The sequence below is a fragment of the Phalacrocorax aristotelis genome, chromosome 5 (genome assembly GCF_949628215.1).
Source record: "Phalacrocorax aristotelis chromosome 5, bGulAri2.1, whole genome shotgun sequence".
Classification (NCBI taxonomy): domain Eukaryota; kingdom Metazoa; phylum Chordata; class Aves; order Suliformes; family Phalacrocoracidae; genus Phalacrocorax; species Phalacrocorax aristotelis.
In genome coordinates this window covers 13,531,418-13,550,429 of record NC_134280.1, presented here as the reverse complement: position 1 = coordinate 13,550,429, position 19,012 = coordinate 13,531,418, and the positions used below count along the sequence as shown (strand labels likewise).

At 44.0% G+C, this 19,012-nt stretch overlaps 1 protein-coding gene across 4 annotated transcripts in view; it reads left to right on the top strand.

Annotated features, from left to right (window-relative positions):
• Window positions 1-1,265: 1,265 nt before the first annotated feature.
• The window catches only part of SLC15A2 (solute carrier family 15 member 2), a 56,152-nt gene continuing 38,405 nt past the window's right edge, over window positions 1,266-19,012 (top strand). For 2 of the 4 annotated variants that reach the window (XM_075093043.1, XM_075093046.1), the window contains exons 1-4: window positions 1,266-1,382; window positions 1,457-1,562; window positions 11,580-11,672; window positions 16,212-16,258. In XM_075093043.1, the coding sequence (XP_074949144.1) occupies window positions 1,365-1,382; window positions 1,457-1,562; window positions 11,580-11,672; window positions 16,212-16,258 (264 nt within the window). In that variant the 5' untranslated portion in view covers window positions 1,266-1,364. Of the gene's footprint in view, window positions 1,383-1,456; window positions 1,563-11,579; window positions 11,673-16,027; window positions 16,259-19,012 lie in introns of those variants that run through there. The other 2 variants (XM_075093044.1, XM_075093045.1) reach the window with 2 other exon arrangements.

Genomic DNA, 19,012 nt, shown 5'->3' with positions numbered 1-19,012 from the left:
CAGACGGCATTGAGGGCTGGGGACTCAGATGTCCTCATTCCAGTGTGGTCCTGCCAACACCCAAGGTGAAGATTCTTCCTATCGAACCAAATTACTACAGGTTTAGTTCCACAGACAAGGCAGAGCCTCCTGCTTCTCACCAAAATAGGTGAGACGAGAATCAGGCTCTTAATCTCAAAGGCATCTTATCATGTCCTCTGAATTATTCTGTCACAAGCATCTTGAATGTCTTGTTTATCTCCTCTAAAATTATCAGTACACTGCTCATCAATCAGCCTTATTTAACAACTAACAGGCCACAGGTTGTTTAGCAACCTGAGCATTGTGGCTGAAATTCTAAATAATTGCGTTCTCTGGAGCCCCGTGTCTGAATGGGGAGGGAGCTGCTGGTGCCTTTGAGATGCTTGAGCGCTGTGGGGATGGGGGCATGGGGTGCCTGGGTAGATGGCCAGCCGGCCACCCGTGTCAGGCTCTGTCCTTCTGCAGCATACCAACCCTTAGGAGCAGCAAATTTCAGTTTCACAGTGGATTATGAAGGCAAGGCTGAAGAAAGTGAAAACTTGTTTTCTTTCTCTGGCAATTAAAGAACTGAGGTTGTTTTGCCTTAGGAATATAACTTTACCTGCCTGGCTTGCTCCTTCTTCACTGCAAGCTACACTTGAATGGCAAAGTGATTCTTGCATGTGTAGAAAGTGGGAGCGCCTCAGAAGTTTTTGCACTCACAGGAGGACTGGTTTTTTGGAGAAGCGGAGTAGTCAGTACAGTGAGTTTCCCTCCTGCTTGCCATTCACCAAAGCCTAAATCTAATTTTAGGCATCAAGTTGAATATGAGTTCTTGAAAACATTTGGCATCAATTCTGATTGCTGATCACTTTTGGTAAGTTGGCTTGGTACAGCCAAATCCTCTGAGTTACTTTCCGTTCCCCAACACGGAATGTGAAAAAAGGAGGAAGCTTTAGGGCTGAGAGATACCAGGTCTGGCAAGCTAGCACCAACACAATCCCTGTTTTAGCTGTCTATCCTCCCTGTAGGACCAGCTGTTTCTACAGGAGCCCTTCTCTGGAGCACATACAAGTTGGAAAGAGACCCCACCAATAACTCTACACTTACAAAGGCACTGAGTGGTACAGAAAATATGAAAGACTCCCCTGAAGTACATGAATGATGAATTAAAGAGTTAATGAATCCTCAAGAAGCTTTCCGTTTTCATACAGAAATCAGAGAGGGGAGGTTCACCAGTACATTTCTCTTGCCAAACCCACAGATGAAGATTAACTGAAAGCCTTCAGGGACAACAAACAGAACAACGTTACAGTGAGGCCAAGAGCTTGTTTCGCCATTTGTTCTCTGTATGTCAGCATGGTATGCAAGTGCTGCTGTGGGTAAGAGAAGAAATAGCCTTATTTCATTCCCTAAATTCATCTCAGACACATCCTGAAGTTTAAATGGTTCATAGCACTCTTTTTTTGTCTTGGACCACTTCACTGCTTCCTCCATGGAAATCCCACCACCTGGGGAAACTCCACCGACGCGTTTCTTTGAGACTTGCTGCAGATATTTCCGTAAGTAGCATGCTTTGATTGTGTTCCTGTTCTTTCCGTGTTCCCTGGCTGGGCGTGCTCGAGCAGACAGACCTCATGTGAGGAATGTTCATGGGAACGGGCTGTTTTGAGGCAATCATACAAAATATCCATGAAAGAGCTTCAGAATGAGAGTTGCACAATTCTGCACACTGAACCTGTTTCTAAGATGTGTATTCATGCAGGTGAAAAACTCTGAAGTGTACAATGTAACCTGTGTGTCCCCTTGTGCATGCTTATCTTGCAGATCACTAATGCTGTCAAAGTACCTGAAATTGCTTGCAGAAACTACTTGCCATATAGTTCTGAAAAACAAATAAACCTAACAAAAACTCCTCTGTTAATAGGGGAAAAATTCAAAAGGCAGAAAATGAGAAAGTTACTAATACTTTTTGTGAATTAATCACCCGTCTCCAGATCTGACAAAATAACTCAGGGAAGGCTGGAGTCTCTTTTTGCTCTATTTTCAACCAGTGCTGGAAGCAAAAGTGCCAGAAATCTCTGCAAAGCCTGTTCTGATGAGATTTTCAGCCAGTTTCATGAATCAAGTTGGTTTGGATTAACTGTGAATAAGCCCTTGGGCAGAACTAGCAAATCGTGGGTTCATTGATCACAGACACTTCTGTGCATGGGGTCTGACCCAACACTCAATAAAGGCAATGAGAAACCCACTGGGACAGCTTATCTGATAGCTGTGGAGCCTCTTTGTAGTTCTCTCCAAGGTAGCTGGAGTCAGCTATTCCAAGATACTGGAAACTGGATGGGCGTGAATTTTGTTTATGGTCCATTCACCCAATTTGTGGGGGTTTGCATCAGGCCCAGGGACAAGCTCCCTCCACAGTACACTGCTCATTAAAAAAACTGGTGCAGCAGATGAAACCTAGTAGAATCCAGCTTGTAGTTTCTTCCTGCTGCTCTGATGCCTTGTTTCCCAGCAGTGATTAACAGGGACAGATGCCTACTTCTGGGATTGTTTAGCTGTGGAGACAGTTTCAGGGCTGTCCCTTGTGGCTGTCTCCACAGGTAACATGCTTTTTAAGTTATGCCCCTCTATTGATCCCCTGTCTGAACAATTTCCAGTGGTGCTTGCTCTGAGCCTAAAGGTGTCTGCAATCAACCCCGTAACAATATTTGAGGAGAGCACTATTTTAAAAGGCTGGCTCTCCTGAAGCATGCTGTGTGTTTTAAATGTGACAGGCTACATGAGAGGGCTTGAAACAGAGACATTTGAGAAAGCCTTTTAATCCTGGAGTCTGAGCCCAGCCATACTTTCTGATTTTGGTTTGGGACTCAAACACACTCTTTTCACCTGGCATCCAAGCCTTGAATGGACCATGTCCCCTCTCCAATCTGGAGGAGTCCAGAAGTTTAAAAAAAACAAAAAGATTTTACAGAAGCTTTTGCCTCAAAATGATTCCTCCAACATGGTAAGAATGACTGATTTTGTGAGATTTCATAATGGTGGAAATCTTGTGAGACTGTCCCCTACCTTGCTTTGAAATGCCATCCCCTGTGCATGGGTTCCTCCTGTGCGCCCAAATCCCAGCCTCAGTCTAAGCTAAGCAGAAAGTTGCAGCTGCTGCTTCAAAATATGGATAAAACCTTTCATACCCCTCTATCTTAAGGACAGTTCAAAAATAGATGGTAAAATGTCTACAGAATCAAGCATGGGAAGAACTCAATTTGAGATGAGGAAGAGTGTGAGTTAATGACGTTTGAGTCTTCACCAAGTAATGATGGGGTAATGAGTTTAATGAGATACATCTGCAGAATGAGCTGAACTGTACTTTGGTGGTGATGGGACAGTTTAAAAAGCAGCATGTCCCACTAGCGTACTTGGGCAGTGTTACTGTGGGGGTTGGATTTACTGAATGCTCCCTGGGATGAAGTGTCAGCCTTATGGCATAGGGGTTAGTAGTTGTTTTTCAGGTTTGTGTATAGCACAACAGTGCTGTTGTAGTGTGATTGCAACATGCATAAGAGCTGCTTGCTCTCTAGCTGCTTCTTATCATCCTGCTGCCCTTCAGGTTGTATTTGCTGTGCTGCCCTTGAATACAAATACTGTGAGTTCTCATTAGAAGGGGAATCCTGAGGTCTTTGCTGGGGTTTTTAGCTTATGAGCACAACTGGACGATGTTTGAAGGACTGGTTTGTGTAATAAAGAAGGAGAGAATATAGGTTTCTAGGTTCCTCTTGTACTGCAGCTTGACAACCTGTCCTTGCCTTGTAGTCCTTCTGAGGAATGAAAGAGTTAATGTATTCTCCAGAACCTTTATCATTCCTGCAGAATAACTGTTCTAAAGATGCCTGCCTTGGTATTACAATGTAATATGCTGCCTGACTAAGCCCTGAAAATCTGGTGTCTGGTAGATAAAAATAATTGATAATGATAATTTTGTTTGAAGCATTAAAATCTTCAGCAGAGCTGTTAGGACAACAGCTCAGCTGCTCAGAAAATGGCAAAGAAATTTTTTTTTTTTGTCAAGTATCTGACTTTGCTTGCCACGCAAACTCCAGCTGAGGCTCCTGGGGGCCAGATTTTCTGGAGGTGGAAATCCAGTATTGAATGCCTGACAGGGCTTCAGGGCTACCAATCCTGCTCGTGAGGCCGTGTGGAAAGGTAACATGTTCACTGAGAAGTAAAAGCACTGACTGAATGATCATTCAGAAGTTGTGGGCCCAGTTCTTGTTTCTGTAGCTGGTTTTCTGCACAGCCTTGGGATGGTTGCTTTTTCTCCTTGTCCTTATATCAGCTCAATTGCTGGACCAGTCTTGCAGTAGGTGGGAGAGAGTAGAAGGGGTCGGACCTCCTATCTGCTTCTTCAAGCAGTCTGGAGGGCCCCACAGCTAGCAGGGCTTCTGCCTGGAGTGACTTGAGTCAACCAAGAGCCAAGGCAGCAGGGCATTATGATCCCTGTCTCTGTATGGGCTGTCACTGTGCTCATAAGCAGCTGTAGCACTAAACTGTGCTCGTGGAGCCAGAGGTCATGCTGGAGATGGGACTTGCAGGGAGCATCCTCAAGGCACTCGTTTTCTTTCAGAGCTTGTCTTTTTGTAGTTGGATAGTCCTTGGTCACTTCTTCCCAGCCTGGTGGCAAAGCTACTTGGGCTGACAGCCCTCAATTTGGAGGCTGACGCAGGAAGACAGGTTGGAGTGAGCCTGTGTTTGAAGAGGTCTCTGCTGATTAGGGTCAGATGCTATTACCACAGGGGCAGTTAATTGAGGGGGTATCAATTGACAGCAGTTCATCTCTCTCTGCTTTTCCTTTCCTATCTGTTATTTAAAAAACATATTGAGAGGAAGGCTGTATTAACTTTACTTTTAATTTTAATTCTGTGACTGCAGTAAAAACCAGTATTTGAGAAGTCACTGAATACGGGACAGAATTGGTTCTGTAATAATAATAATAACTTGCTTTCCCTCTTTGAAAATAAATATACTCCTTAGCAGAAAGATTTACCCATCACTGGCAGTCAATCAGCCAGGACAATTTGGGGCTCTGAGTACTTGATTAGAATAACTTTAAGGAAAATTGCCTTCCTGAATCAAGTAGGGATCCATTAACCTGATGAAACAGGGTTTGCTTATCTGAGAGGTTAAGGCTCAAAACACAGCCTGGGCTGCATTAGATGAGGCCTCTTTTAGAATGGCATAAAGATGGAAAGTAATAAAAACACCATCTGTCATGTCTAGTCAATCAGATCTGGTATAAGAGAGGAATTATTCCTCTGACTTTACTGTTAAAAGATCGTCTGTTTGTTAACAATGGCAAGTGTCAGGAATGTTGAAAACTGGTTTTATTGCCTCAAATTATTTCTAGCTGTCTTTATCTCAGAGGGAATGAATATTAATCTGAGTTTATACTGCAAAGAAATATTTCTAGATGAGTACAATGCAAAGGCATTCCATGTTGAGTCTCTTTAGTGATTTATTGTTAGAGGTAAAAGTGAATGAGAGAGGGATAAAATGTGCCATGTACACTTTGCTTCTGAGAGTGATTATTTCTATAAACTAATCTCTTGCAAGTTCCTGAGTACTCAGAGGTTCTTTGAAGTCAATTGAATATATAGCTCTTGAGTAGCCCTCTGCATCTTAAAGGACTGGTGTGGCTAGTTCATCTCATGTAGCCTAGGCATAGCTGGAGGTCATGGAAAAGGTGACTGCTTTTTTTTTTTTTTTTTTTGGCACGGGTTTATTAAAGCTAATAAATGTTGACACTAATGGATTTCTCTGTCACGAAGTACCAGTGTGCTCTCCTCTGTTTACTAAGGGCTACTCAGGAGCACTTGGAGACTTCTAAAGGGTAAATGCCAAACAGCAAAGACATGCCAGCTGTGGGCACAGAAGGTGGAAGGAGTGGTGGAAAGCCAACACCAGCATATCACCAGCACTGTTGCTCATCAGCTGGCGTGGAAATGCCATCTGCCTTTGTCAGGCATCACAGATGAGACTGTGGTGGATATATTAACTGACGTGAATGGGCACATCTTCATCATCTAGTGACTCTTGTTGTAGCTGGTACATACCTATACTACTTCACAACCCACATGTACCATTTCCATCTTGCAGCTGCTGAGCTTTACCCTGTTTGCCAGGCAGACATCCTCTCCAGAGAAATTGGCTTAAGAGAGCAAGTACTGGGGCTAGTGAAACCTCTGCTAGGTCTGGGCATTTTGCTTTGCTCAGGTACAGACGGGATTGGCTGCTAGTGAAGAATAAATATAAAGGACCAGATGAGGAGCTGATACCTCACCACAGGAAGGTCCTGGAAATCTGTGGAGGGTTTGTATCCTTATAGTGTACAAGGAACTGCTTAGAACTAGATTAGGAAAGCTGAAGGGCCTGGAGGAGAATGTAGTGGCCTGAAGAGTGAATGTGGCTTAATTTGACTTCATTAAACCTCCTGCTGTTGTGTAGGATTCATGCTCTGAGCCTGTGTCTGCAATCACTCAAAATGCATAGGGCTGGCTCTGTTCCTAGTGAAGCCAGCAAGGCTCTGGTGGCCTGCAGGTGCAGTAAGAGCAACCTATGCCATTGCCTGCTGCTTGGGCATGTGCCGTGCTGCTGCCCTGCGTGCTCAGCACTGCTCTATAGCTCCTGGGTGGCCACAACCTGGAAAACACCAGAGGTGGTTTTGATGTGCCCATGGGAAAAACATTTCTGTGTTCAGGGTTGCTGTTTGCACAAGTGAAGCAGAACGTTTGCAGGTATGTGATGCAGGATTTGGCTGTTGTGTGATGGGCACAGCCCCAGGCAAGATCGCAGGAGAAAGGAGACAGGTTAGAGCAAATGTGTAATTCACTATTCGATCATAGCCAGAAAATGTGCTCCAGTTAAACTGCTGAGACAGTTCTGGGAGAAAGACATGTTGAGCAGAGGGAAGTTAACATGTGCTGTGGGGTGGCTTGTGGGAAAGGCTGAGCCCCCCTTGTCCCACTGATGTCAGGTGGATCAGAGGCTACTCAGCTCCTAGGAAAAGTGGACCTCTTTGGGGGAGTTAGCATAAGGAGGAAAAGTCACAGATAAATTCTTCATCCTATGCAAGTATAACCTTTCTCCCTGCCAAACTCAGAGGGGATTTTCCACCAGTGCCAGGGGAGAGCAGACTGCCCTGGGCACAGGATGGTCAGGACAAAATTAATTGTGCCACAATGTGTCACGATCCCTGGAGACTCAAAGGCTGTATGTTTAGAGCAACCTTTTAAAAAAAGTAAAAATGGTCTCTAATTTTGTGCCTGTCCCTGAAGGAACTGATGCAGGGAAAACCCACATGACTGCGCTTCCTGCTGGAGCTGGTGAGAGCTACTCGCACTCACTGTGTTAACAGATTGATCCCTGTGGTTGCTGCAGGGGGAGGCTAAAAAGAATGGATGGCACTGCAAGCTCGTTATGAAAATGCAGGGAACCAGAGTTAATGAATCTTGGATGATCCCCTGATCTGCCTGGCCCTTGGTGTGGCAATGGATGGAGCTGGCTGGGGAGGGTCTGATTAACATCTCGGTGGAAATGACAGTCCCTAGAACGCAGAAGGTTGTCTCATATCTGTCTGTGCTTCTATCTGGGAGAGGTCACTGTCAGAGAGCTGAGATCTCTCTGGATTAGATCTGCATTTTTTTTATCAGAACAGAGGTATTTTTGGGATTTGCATGTTCTCTGTCCCTGGCAGCTTGCCCTGATGAAACACTGATTACACAATTGTAATCCAATGTAAGCTGTAGTCAAAAAATCAGCTGTGTGCTGGGATATGGTGAGAATACCCTCTCTGTGATGGCAAAGATTTGAATCTGTGCAGTGCATTATGTCTCCTGACATAGGGAAGCTTGCAAAGAATAAAACAATGAGGCTGTTTACTGTGGGTGCATGGAAAAAAATCAGAAGAACTGTAATTAATGCCTTCCCTGAGATTCTCCTAGTCCTGTAGTAGATTAATGAATGAAGATGCTTGCCCCAGATGTACAGGCAATTAGTGCTGCTTGACTCTTACGGCCGGTAGAGTTAAGGCTAGGAAACTTGAAACATGCGCTCAAGGTGCCTGACCAGTGGCGTAGTCGGAACTGAACATCTGGGTCCTGCTGCCACATCCTGTAGCTGTGCCACGTCCTTCACTACCCGATAGAACCCCCCTGCCAGTGCTGGGCATCCCTGTGAGCTGGCTACGAAGAGTAGTTACAGGATTCCTGCTTTCTCATTACCAGCTGCCTCTCACCAAAGGATAGGCTAGCAGTGGGTAAAAGCAGCTTTTTACTCCAGAGCTGAGTGGGAGAGGGTGCCGGACTCACCAGCAGAAAGGGGATGCTGGCCAGCTGAAGGGTCAGTGCAAAAAAGGAATTCCCAAGGCAGTATCTGTCCCAGAGGCTGGAATTCAGCACAGAGAGGAAGGCAGTGCACCCAAGGGATGACTGAGAGACTGGATGCAACGGTCTTTCAGCGTTTCTCCAGATCCAAGGCTGCTGCAAGCTGTGATGTCTTCAGTAGCTGAACTATCCTTCAGAGCCTGTGGTAGAATAAATCAGTAGCTGTTTTTTCTTTGCTGCAATAATAATGCAGGCAGGGAAGCTTAATGGATAGACTGCTGGGCTGGCATGCAAGAGGTTTCAGCGGAGTCTGCCTTCATTAGGATGGTTTTTCCTTCTTTTTCTCATCTCTGAAAAGGAGATACTGAAATCTGCTTGGTGAAATGCGCCAAGACCTTCTGCTCAAAGCTACTATGTAAGATCCTGCTTCTGATACCACCAGGGAGAAAATGTTCTTGGTAGACTAAACGGTCCTCAAGTGCTTTTCCAAAATCCTGCCATAACACATCCATCTTTCTTCCAGCTGCGGGGACCTCCTCCCTTCTCACTCCATGAAGGGGACAACTCAGCCTCAGCCCCAGGCAAGTGGACTGGGTAAACCTTCAGATTTTCCTGTTTCCAGGCTCTCTGTTATTCAGAGGTTTTGGGCAGAGAGCCTGAGTTATGCCTGAGCCAGACAGCTGTGGCGTTGGGTGTCTGAGGGACTAGCACCCACTGTTTGTTAGGGGCGTAAAAACGATGTTCAGAATTGATCACCTGCACCCTTGCAAGTCAAACAGTGGTGATTAGTTTATTAGAAACTGAGCTTGCATTCCCTTGCACACTTCTCTTGGATCTCCTTTTCTTGATTTTTTTTTTTTCCAGAGCACTCTCTGTTGCTGACTGCACATACCTGTGTGAACAGTGGAACAGGCTATTGTTTTAACTAAGGACTATCTCTAAGAAGCAGACAGCATTCCTAAAATGCTTTAAATCACTATAAAGGGGAAGCAAAGGGCAAAACATAGACACATCCCAGGGGCTGGACGTGTTCCCATGGGTCCAGATTGCCTGGGGCACCTGGATATCCACTTCTCTAGGTCTTGAACTTACTAAAACCAGTCAGGTCTGAGTCAGGGCACAGTACCTTATCCCATAACATCAAGTACAACTTAGAACTGGAAGGGAAAATAGCTGGAAAGGAATTTGAGAAGTCACTTACCCTGTCTCCTTACTGACAGACTGAATAGTTAGATTATTCTTGATTTCCTATGCAATATATAGCTTCTTTTCCTATGCAATATATAGCTTCTGTGGTATTCGCTTACTGTTAATCAGTGGTCTGTTCCAAAACGCCACAAGTCTTATTCTGGAGCTGACTTCCAATTTTTTGCAGTGATTTTATGACACTTCCATCCTGAGAGCCTAGAACCTAATTTACATTTGTGGTTATATTTTGTTTGTGCTGCGTTTTCTTCATTTCCTGCCTCGGCTGATCAGCTCTATCTTTCCCTGTGTTTTGCTTGGACATTCCCTCCAATGAAGGAAAAATCTTAATTTTTCCGTGCTATGACAGTCTCTTAAACAGTTCTTTGGAAAGAAAAGCTGTTTCCTGGTGTGTTTTTTTCCTCCCCTAATCTTCTAACAGAATTCACAAGCATTACCAAGTAAAGCTTTTTATTCTTCCCAACAACTATTCTTCCTCCAGCTTTTCTTCTGTATTGCATTGTCTGACCTGTAGAGCTCATACTTCTTTTCTTATTGTTTTTTCACAGTGCTTGCCCAGAGTCTCATACTGCTAGCTTTGCCATGCTGTGCTTTGTACTTATCTGTGGTATATCTTATTATAATATGGCTAATGCTCCCTGGATCCTGATCATACATCCTACATTCTGGATTTAAATCTTTCTTACCAGCTATTTTTACTCTAATATATCTTGTGTGAATAGCCTGCTCTTTTTTAGCCATAATTATAGTTTTGCTTCAATCCTCCTTTCACAAGCTACTCAAAATTTACCATCGTCTTTTTATGAGTTGTTTGTGCTGTTCTTCCTTTTACTTCAGCCTGTGCATTCCTTGTTGGTCTATCAAATGACTCAACACATGTAGGAATTTATTCCTCATTTCATTTTGAAATTTGATCTGTGATCGGCTCGGGCTGCTTGCTATTACAGAGCCATTTTACAGTAGCTGTTGCTGCATGTTTCTCTTCACTGTAAAGTTAGGATATCTCTTAGTGTTTCCCTAGTGCACCTTTCTACTCCTGCCCATTTCCCTTGGGTCAACCCTTGTTCAGCTAATAGACTTCATTAGGAACTATGTATCTATCTGTTTGTAGACTTGACTATATTTTGTGTATTGAGGAGATGATGAGAGTTATGGGGCCATGAAGCACATGGGACTGGGATTTCAGTGCAGTGAAGTGGGGAAGGATGCAGGTGGCTTCAGGGCCATGATATGTAGTAATGGAAACCCTGTTTTGCTCTACTGCTGAACATATAGAATTTCACTGTGAGCCACTTCTGTGTCTGCAGAAAATACCTGGGCATTTCACCTGCAGAGGAGATGCCTTAGAGCCTCTCTGAAAGGAAGTCACAGCAGTTTAGGGGAGGGTATGGGGGGAAAGCAGGAAGAAACAAACAGCAAAAGTGCAGTAGCAAAAATGTTGATCCTCCTTTAGGCAGCTCATGGCTTTAAAATGAAAAAGGGTCTGGGAGGACAGCGTGTCAATGTTATCTCTGCATTCCTGTGTGACACCTGCAGAACCAGGAACTGAAGCCAGTCTGTCAAAAGGTGATGAAACTCTGTGTCCTGACAACCTTAACTACTAAAACGTGTATAGTTAAGACCAGCTCTGTAGCTGGTGTACAGCGTCAAGTTTGGATTTATGGCCAGCTGTAGATCCTGTTTAGTCACAGGTCCAGTCCCTGTTCTCATCCAGAAGTAGCAATTTTATTGAAAGATAGTGTAGCTGCAGTGCAAAGTGATTGATCGTGAACATCCGTGAAAGATGCCATGCAGCCTTAGAGGCTGTATTCAAGGAGAAAGGCAGATTCCCTATGACATTTGGGAGCTGAGCAGAAATTACTTCAGTTTGACTTCAAGATCAAAAATAAAATGAAAGTTTAACTGTTTTATTGGTGACCGAAGGACTGCTGTTGTGAGGTGAAACATTAACAACAGGGTGAGAGCGAGCCAGGATTGCTCAACGAGGTCCATCTTCAGGTGCAACAGAGCTGGAGTCGTCCAATGCACAGGAAGCAGAAGGCATGGCAGAGGGGGATGACATGCTGCAGGCTGCAAAGGACGTCCAAGCTGGTGAGAGAATTTTTTAAAGACTATTTCTTGCTAATCATAGAAGAAACCGAAGGCAAAAAGGCACCAGGAGGGACAAGAAGTTTCTCTGATTGTTTCAGGTTGACCAGTGACCAGATGACAGGCTCTTAAATACAAATTAGGTACTTGAGATTGTTAGTGGTATTAATCTAAATACCTTTACCGTTTTGAGTCTATAAGGACTGGCGAATAGAGCAGAGATGCGGGTCTGAGGACTTCTGGCATATTTTCCTGGTTGTTCAAGTGATTTGATAAATCATTTTCTTAAATTACTTTGAAGTTTGAGAGAAGTCTGCAGGCAATGGAAACAAGTCTTGATCCATCTAAGTCAGTTAAGCCATGCTCTTTCCTGTAATCAAAGAATTGGAGAAAATAAGCCAGAGGAGACCTGGAGGGGTTATCTTGTCCATCCAGGGCCAGGTCATTAAGCCCAAAGTGTTGCTGACACACCTTCATCTAGCTTCTTATAACCTTATCTTGGAGAGAGAGAAAGAGGAGAGAAACACAAATATGGCCCTTTGGCTATAGAAGTTTGGCCAGTGTATATGAATTCAAACTAAGACTCATTATTAAGAGCCCAGTGTGGCTGAGCTGAAAATCAAGAAGGGATTGTACCACAAGATGGATGCAGATAAAAATGAAGAGATCAGTCGAGTATAAACAGATTAATGTGCACGGTACTGCAGCAGGAAGCAGTGAGAATCTGAGGACTGTAAATGCAAAGGGAAAATGCAGATTATTTTCCTGTGGATTTGGGAACTAGAAAAAATTAAATGAAGAACTGAAAGACAGAAAAATGTATTCATGGGAACTTCTGGCTATGCAAGGCATCTGCTAGCTGAATATTACATTTAAGCATGAATCATCCTGCAGGTTCCCCACTTGCATAAAGGATAACTCAGAAACGAAGAAATTTTACAGAAAGCAATCCTTGCTTTCCTGCTTACCAGTTGAAGTTGTTTAGCATATGATTTTCGTAGAAATTCAGGAGAGCACCTCATCTGTCTGTCTGTTCTGGGACAGGACCCGATATTTAGCCAGATATACGTTCTTATATAACAGACACTAGGGATTGCCTGAACCTTGCAATCTCAGCCATGCCACATCTGATTCAGTTTTTACCTGTTCTTGCAGAAAGGGAATTTGGCCAAAAGAAGCCCCGAATCTTCTTTACTGAAAATAAAGTCAGTTATTTTTCTCATCTTATCCTCAATAAAAATGGAGAATGGTTGGTCTCTGTGGCTGTTTTTCCTGCCAATGGGTAGGTTTTGGGCACAAACATGAGCAGCACGTTGGCTGTGCTGACGTTCTCTTTGCTCATGGAAAAGCTGAGGACGTGTGTGTTCCATGCCCTCCTAATCTGATGGAAAAAACATTGATAGCTACTTTGAGAGAGATTTCCCAGTTGCTCACTATATGGGTATTTCATCTGGACCCTCTTTTCCTTGTGAGACATTAGAGATGCTAGAGTTAGGATATGTCACATCCACAGCTGCTCTAGCTGTTACACCACTGACCCTGTCATCAAAGAATAAACCAGCCTTGTCCGAGAGCATTTTTACAATCCAAAATTGATGTTTTGTAATCCTCATTCTTTTGGTGCTTAGAAGGGATTATCTGATCAAGTATCTATCTGGCCATGGACGAACGTGCCTGGCTTGTCCTAACCTGCCTTTTCAAAGGCAGTGGAGATGCCTGTCCTGCTTCTGTCCTTCACAAGGGAAGTGGTTCAAAAACTACCTTCAGCACTTGAAGGTGAACTTCATCAGGCTCTAATGATTTGAGCAAATTTGGCATATCCAAATATTCTTTAAGCTGTTTTTGTCTCATTTCACCCATATTCCTACTGGTTCATTTTAATGGTGTTAGGTATCTTGTTGCAATTTAGGTTTTTTAGTGAAGACAAACAAAAAGGACACAACTACTCTGGCTTCTCTGGATAAGCTTTTGTTTGCTTGTTTTCTAGTTTAAATAACAGACTTTCATCTTCCTTCCTCTTTCTCCAATATTGACAGCATTTCTAACACCTTTTCTTATTGCCTTTTGTGTCCCCCTGCTAGCTGTAATTCATTTTGTGCCTTAGCTTTGCAGCCTCTATCAGTCTATGCTTGATCTATTTGTTTATCCTTGTCTTCAGAAATGCCACCTTATTTCCATTTGTGGTACAATTCCTTCCTGATTTTCAGCCCAGCTGCACAGGTCTCCTTCTATCGAGTCTTATTCTGAATTCATTTGTATCTGAGGTACTTGCAGATTTATTCTCTTTAACTTGTTCTTGCTGTTTGCCACAACTTACCTTTTATTACTAGATATTTTAATTCCTTTTCTCCCTTTCTGTCTCAGAAAACCTTCTGGCAGCTAACAGCCTAAACATTTCTGCAGTGTATTTGACAAGTAATATGTTAAACCCACAGATTGATATGGTTTTTCATGCTGGTATTAAAAAAAATCATTTAGCTTATGTGACGCACGCGGCCATGTACACACTCAGGAAATAGCTGCAGGATGCTGAAAGTACTAAGGCATCACACTGCAGCAGTGTGGGAGCCCTGCACAAGGGATGGTGAAACCTTTTGTGTCTTCCTTTTGTATTACTCCTTTAATAACTTTGCTGCTGTGTTTGCTCTGCTCACCTCTGCAAGGCAGAATACAACAGGCTTCTACTGGGAGTTGTCTAGAGATACTTAGGGCAGTAAGAGATACCACCAGAGGGCTCAAAAAGTATTTCTGCTGCCTTGAACACAGGGTCAGACTTGCAGGACTCAAGAGTATGTGCTGACTTGGAGTGCAGGAGACAGGACCAATGTGCGCAAGTCTGTTCCTTGCACGGCCCCCAAAGTTGGGGGTGCTTTTGAGTCACTCTTGCCCATATAATGGGCTTGACAAACCCGAGCTCCCTGGAGGCTGTTTGTGGCACCTGCGAAGTGTGACCCAGGTGAAAAGCAAGGTTGTGAGGGTGTGCAAATAACTGGGAAGGCTGAAGATGAGGAGCTGGTCTGTGGAAGTATATAGAGGAGGTATCAAACTGTTGCTTTGCCACTGCTGTAGAAGAAAAAAGGAATAAGAAAAGGGTAGACCTTCCTGGCCTCATCTGCAGTTTGGCCCATGTTTAGCTGCTCAGTTAGCAGGAGTGAAACAGGATCCCTGGGGATCTTCACTGGAAGCAAAGGGAGTGCACATGGGTCAACACTGAGAGTAATTATGCTTCCTCCATGCATTCTCTCACATCTATGTCCCTTATCTACATGTTCTCCATGTCTTGTTAGCAATAACTGAAGCCAAATTAAGGATCTATGGTGTAAGCAAAGGTCTCTTTCCTGGTTTGTCAACTGCAAACTTGGTTCCTGTGGTACCCAAGCACTAGCAGCAACTCTGTACTGGAGCTAGGGATGAGTTTATGGAGACTCCTTGTACCAGTTGCAGATTCTGGATGTGGTCTGTACTTTTACTGGTAAGAGAAGGGAGAAATATTTGGGAAAATGCTTTGGACATTTGCCTTTTAAAGAAGCCAAATGTAAGGGGATGAAAACAACACCTGTGCTGAGAATACTGCAGAGCCAGAGCCACTGAGGATGGTTTATGGAAAGGCTGTGAATTTTACTCTGTAATTGAAACTGGCACTGGAATAATACTGATGAAGAGTTCCTCTCTTCCTATGGGAAGGGTATGGAAGGATGGACAGCAGGGTGCTTGCAGGGAGCTGAGCCACATAGCTGCAGGGGCTCCCAGCACAGCGTAGGATGCATTTGCCACATAGGGAGCCCCAAGGTGGCCTTTTGGATAACAGGAAGCAGAGAAGGGGTTTGGGGCTGCTCCTGGGTGCTGGCTGTCCCACTGAAAATGGTAAGGTCATTCAAGGGCATTGGTGCAGGAATGAACCCTGGGTTGCTTCACTCCTGGGATACCAAAGAAATAATTTAACATAGTGCAGGTGTCTGTGACATCCAGTGTCAGAGGGTTTGGTGTAATGAGTGTTTTAGTAGTTATGATTTGGGATGGGTGTGTGGCTTTTCAGTGGAATGAGATCCCTGCAGAATAAAACTGTCATTGCCAAATCAGGAGGGAGATGCACGCTCTGCCTAAATCTGCAGGAGTATCTGGGACCTGGGATTTTTATTCAGCTCACATCTGTTCAGCATACAGTGCTGGGCTGGGCTGGTGCACGTACAATAACTGGGGGCATGCCAAACAAAAGGGAGGTCTGTGCCACAAAGTGCTGACAGCTCCAACCTGTGAATGATTTAGGCTGCACTCCCTGACCCTTCTTGAACTCTGGAGTTGTCTTTCCTGGTAGCCTCTCCCCTTTTTTTCTTGGTAGCCTCTCCCCTTTCTGCCCTGGCTGCACAAATGTGCTCAATTAGGGTTAACTCAAACTGAATCAAACTTCATGCCTGAGGCTGGAAATCTTCCCAGTCAACTCACCACAGCCACATAGCATGGTGGGAGACAAGGCAAGAGGGGAGATGAACGCTTTTCAGAGAAATGAATCCAAGGAAACTTTGTTCGCTTTTATTTCTGCAGGAGATGATCCCCCCAAAGGAGATTTCCCTGTTCAGAAAAAATCCCCGGTGAGTGTTACAGCTGGTTTCCTTTTCTTTGCTTTCTGCTCAGCTTGCTCTAAACATTGCAAGATCTCTCTGTTCTTTCCTCTGTTGTGCTCTGGCTAGGGACAAACACCCTTTCTTGCAGAGGGTTGAAATAAGCATTAACAACTCAAGGCAAAAATCCTTCCACTAACCCGATTAAGTTAGAAAGGGCAGCTTAAAGAGAAAAAATCAACTGTCCAAATATTTGGGGAAAAGCGTAAGTGTTTTGATTGCAGCCTTTTTTCTGAATGCTACTTTCCTTGTGGGAAAGGGCTTACTTCTGTGAAGTGGAGGGGGTGTCATGTGTGGGAGGAGGGAGCTGACCTGTGCATTTGCTTCATTTGATGAAACCCACCAGGAAAGGGTTTCCAGATGCTACAGAGCAGAAGGAAGGACAGGAATTGAGCACGGGCCGCTAATGTGAGTTACAGAGCCTAACTGTAGTTCCAGAGCCTCAGGTTTACATCTTTGTCTCTGATTTAAAGCCAGATTCAGGTGAATATTTTGTTGCTTTGCAGATTTGATGTTTTCAGGCTAATTCTAGTTGAGCGCTTGACCCCCTAAAAACTGTATATTGTATTGACTTCAGGGAGAAGAGGGCTTGAATTGCACCTGCTTTGACTTGCAGGACAATATGGTAATACTTGCTCTTAAAGCTCACAGTCATTTCATTAGCAAGCCAACTATTTAACTTGCAATTTTAAGTACTGTGCAGACATTAACTATTGGATATCCAGAGCTCCTGTGAAATATTAATCTTAGTCCCATTTTGCAGCTAGTCAGCAAGGAGAGGTGAAAACAAACGTCTCCTGTAGCCAGCACTTTAAATGACCTTTCTTTTTTCCAAAGACACAGACTATCAACTTCCACAATATCTTTAAGAGCTCCGTAATCCCACAGATCCCAGGCTTACAGTAGTAGCTAAGCACAGCATACTATCTGTAGGCTCATGAATCCAGGCTTAGCCTCTGCTTTTGCTGGGGCTGTCTTCTGAGCAAGGTCCTGCTTTGCGAAAGCGAGGAAACTGGATCTGGCTCTCTGCGTGGATGAAAGCTGCCCACTTTTGGATGTCCAGGCAGGCCACAGGCAGGTCAGTGATACAGTGGAGAGAATACATGAGGTTTTCTGTGCGTGCCAATGCCTTCTCATGACATACAAGCCAGATGGAAGTACCCCTGCTTGTAAGTTGTTGCTCTGTGTATGTGAGCGCTTACTCAGGATCCTGGCTCAGGCACCTGGGGAGGTTTAGCTGAGAAGTCACGGTCTCCTGCTCTCCTTTCCTTGCTACTCACCTGTAGGAGGTGCCCATCCCTGAGCAGGAGTGGCTGAAATAAGTCACTGCCAGGTTTTCTGTCACTGCAGGTTGCAGTGTGACATGTGATGCCTTAAACCGCTGCAGCTAAATCCAGCAGGGCTTGTGCATTGGGTGTGGAGGAGTGAGTTCAGGCAGCAGGGTTCCCAACACCTGGCCATCTGGGTTTGAACAGCCACACTCTGTATCTCCATTAAATGTTATTAAATCTCAGAAGTACTGATAGCGAGGTCTGTGAAGGAGAGGAAGAAAAATATCCCTGTTACACAGTTTTACTTACAAGAAAACGCCTCCAAGCACCCACAGGAAACATAATTTGCCTCTTACGGCTTTTCTTTATTATGAAAAACTTGTTGGAGAAAGGTATTCTGTGTGTGCATATGTCTGTGTGCATTTACAGCTTATATATGCTACCATTTTTAGGCTAGTCTAAAAGCAGGAGGCCCCAGTGCGGTTTCCAAGGGAGCCCACTCTGTCTTACAAGCCATATGCTGAGCATGATGGTTTCAGAGTAAATAATAGATGAAATGGATAATTACATATTTACTATAGTAAAGCAAAGAGGCCAAGGGTTTCTTAATAAAAAGGCAGCCTATAAATAGCAAAAGAAAAATATATCTAAAAAAGGACAAAAGTATTTGTCTTTATAGATGCTGGGTTAAGTAATGGAAAGTGGTTTTTGTGTTTTGCTTTTTTCTGTGGGTGTGTTTTTTTTTTTTGCAGAAAGCCAGTCTCTTCTCTTTTGTTGCTCTTGTATAAAGTTAAGCAAGACAGCATCATTAAGATAGACTCTTCTAAACTTGATGCTATTGCTTTAGGAATCCAAATAAGATCAGGTCTCTTGGTGGTGAAGTAAACCTGAATAAACACATCTATTTTGGTGTTTGTATTTGCATTTGGGACTCTGGGAAGAAATACAGGAATTCATTATTTCTGACACAAGGCACAGAAATGCATGTGAAGAGTTCATTTCACTTCACTGGCCCATACCATGTCTGTTTAAAACAATAAATAGAAATGCAACTGTTAATATCACACTCCCCCCCGCCCCATCCCTCACCAAGTGCATGGCCAGACCCTCTCTCCCACTAATTGGTAGAGGCCAGGCAGTGCTGTGAAAACCTGCTTTCCCTGTTGCAAGGCAATGGAGCTAAGCAGCTGGAAGCTGCTTAGCTCAGACTGCAGTAGGGTAGCAAGAGGGCCGGAGGCCCATGCAAGGTTATGCTAAGACTCATCTGTTTAAACGCCTTGTATTTCACTTGGAAAGTGCTGATTTTAGCTGAAGTAAAGTCAGATTCGGTGAAAGACTGGCTATGCTCAGACAGGTTTGATAGTCCCATCACTGTTTTGTTTAAAAAATTGAATTGTCCGTAGCTATGCCAATGTTCTGGGAATACGAAATGGATGCTGTGCCTGAGGGATGG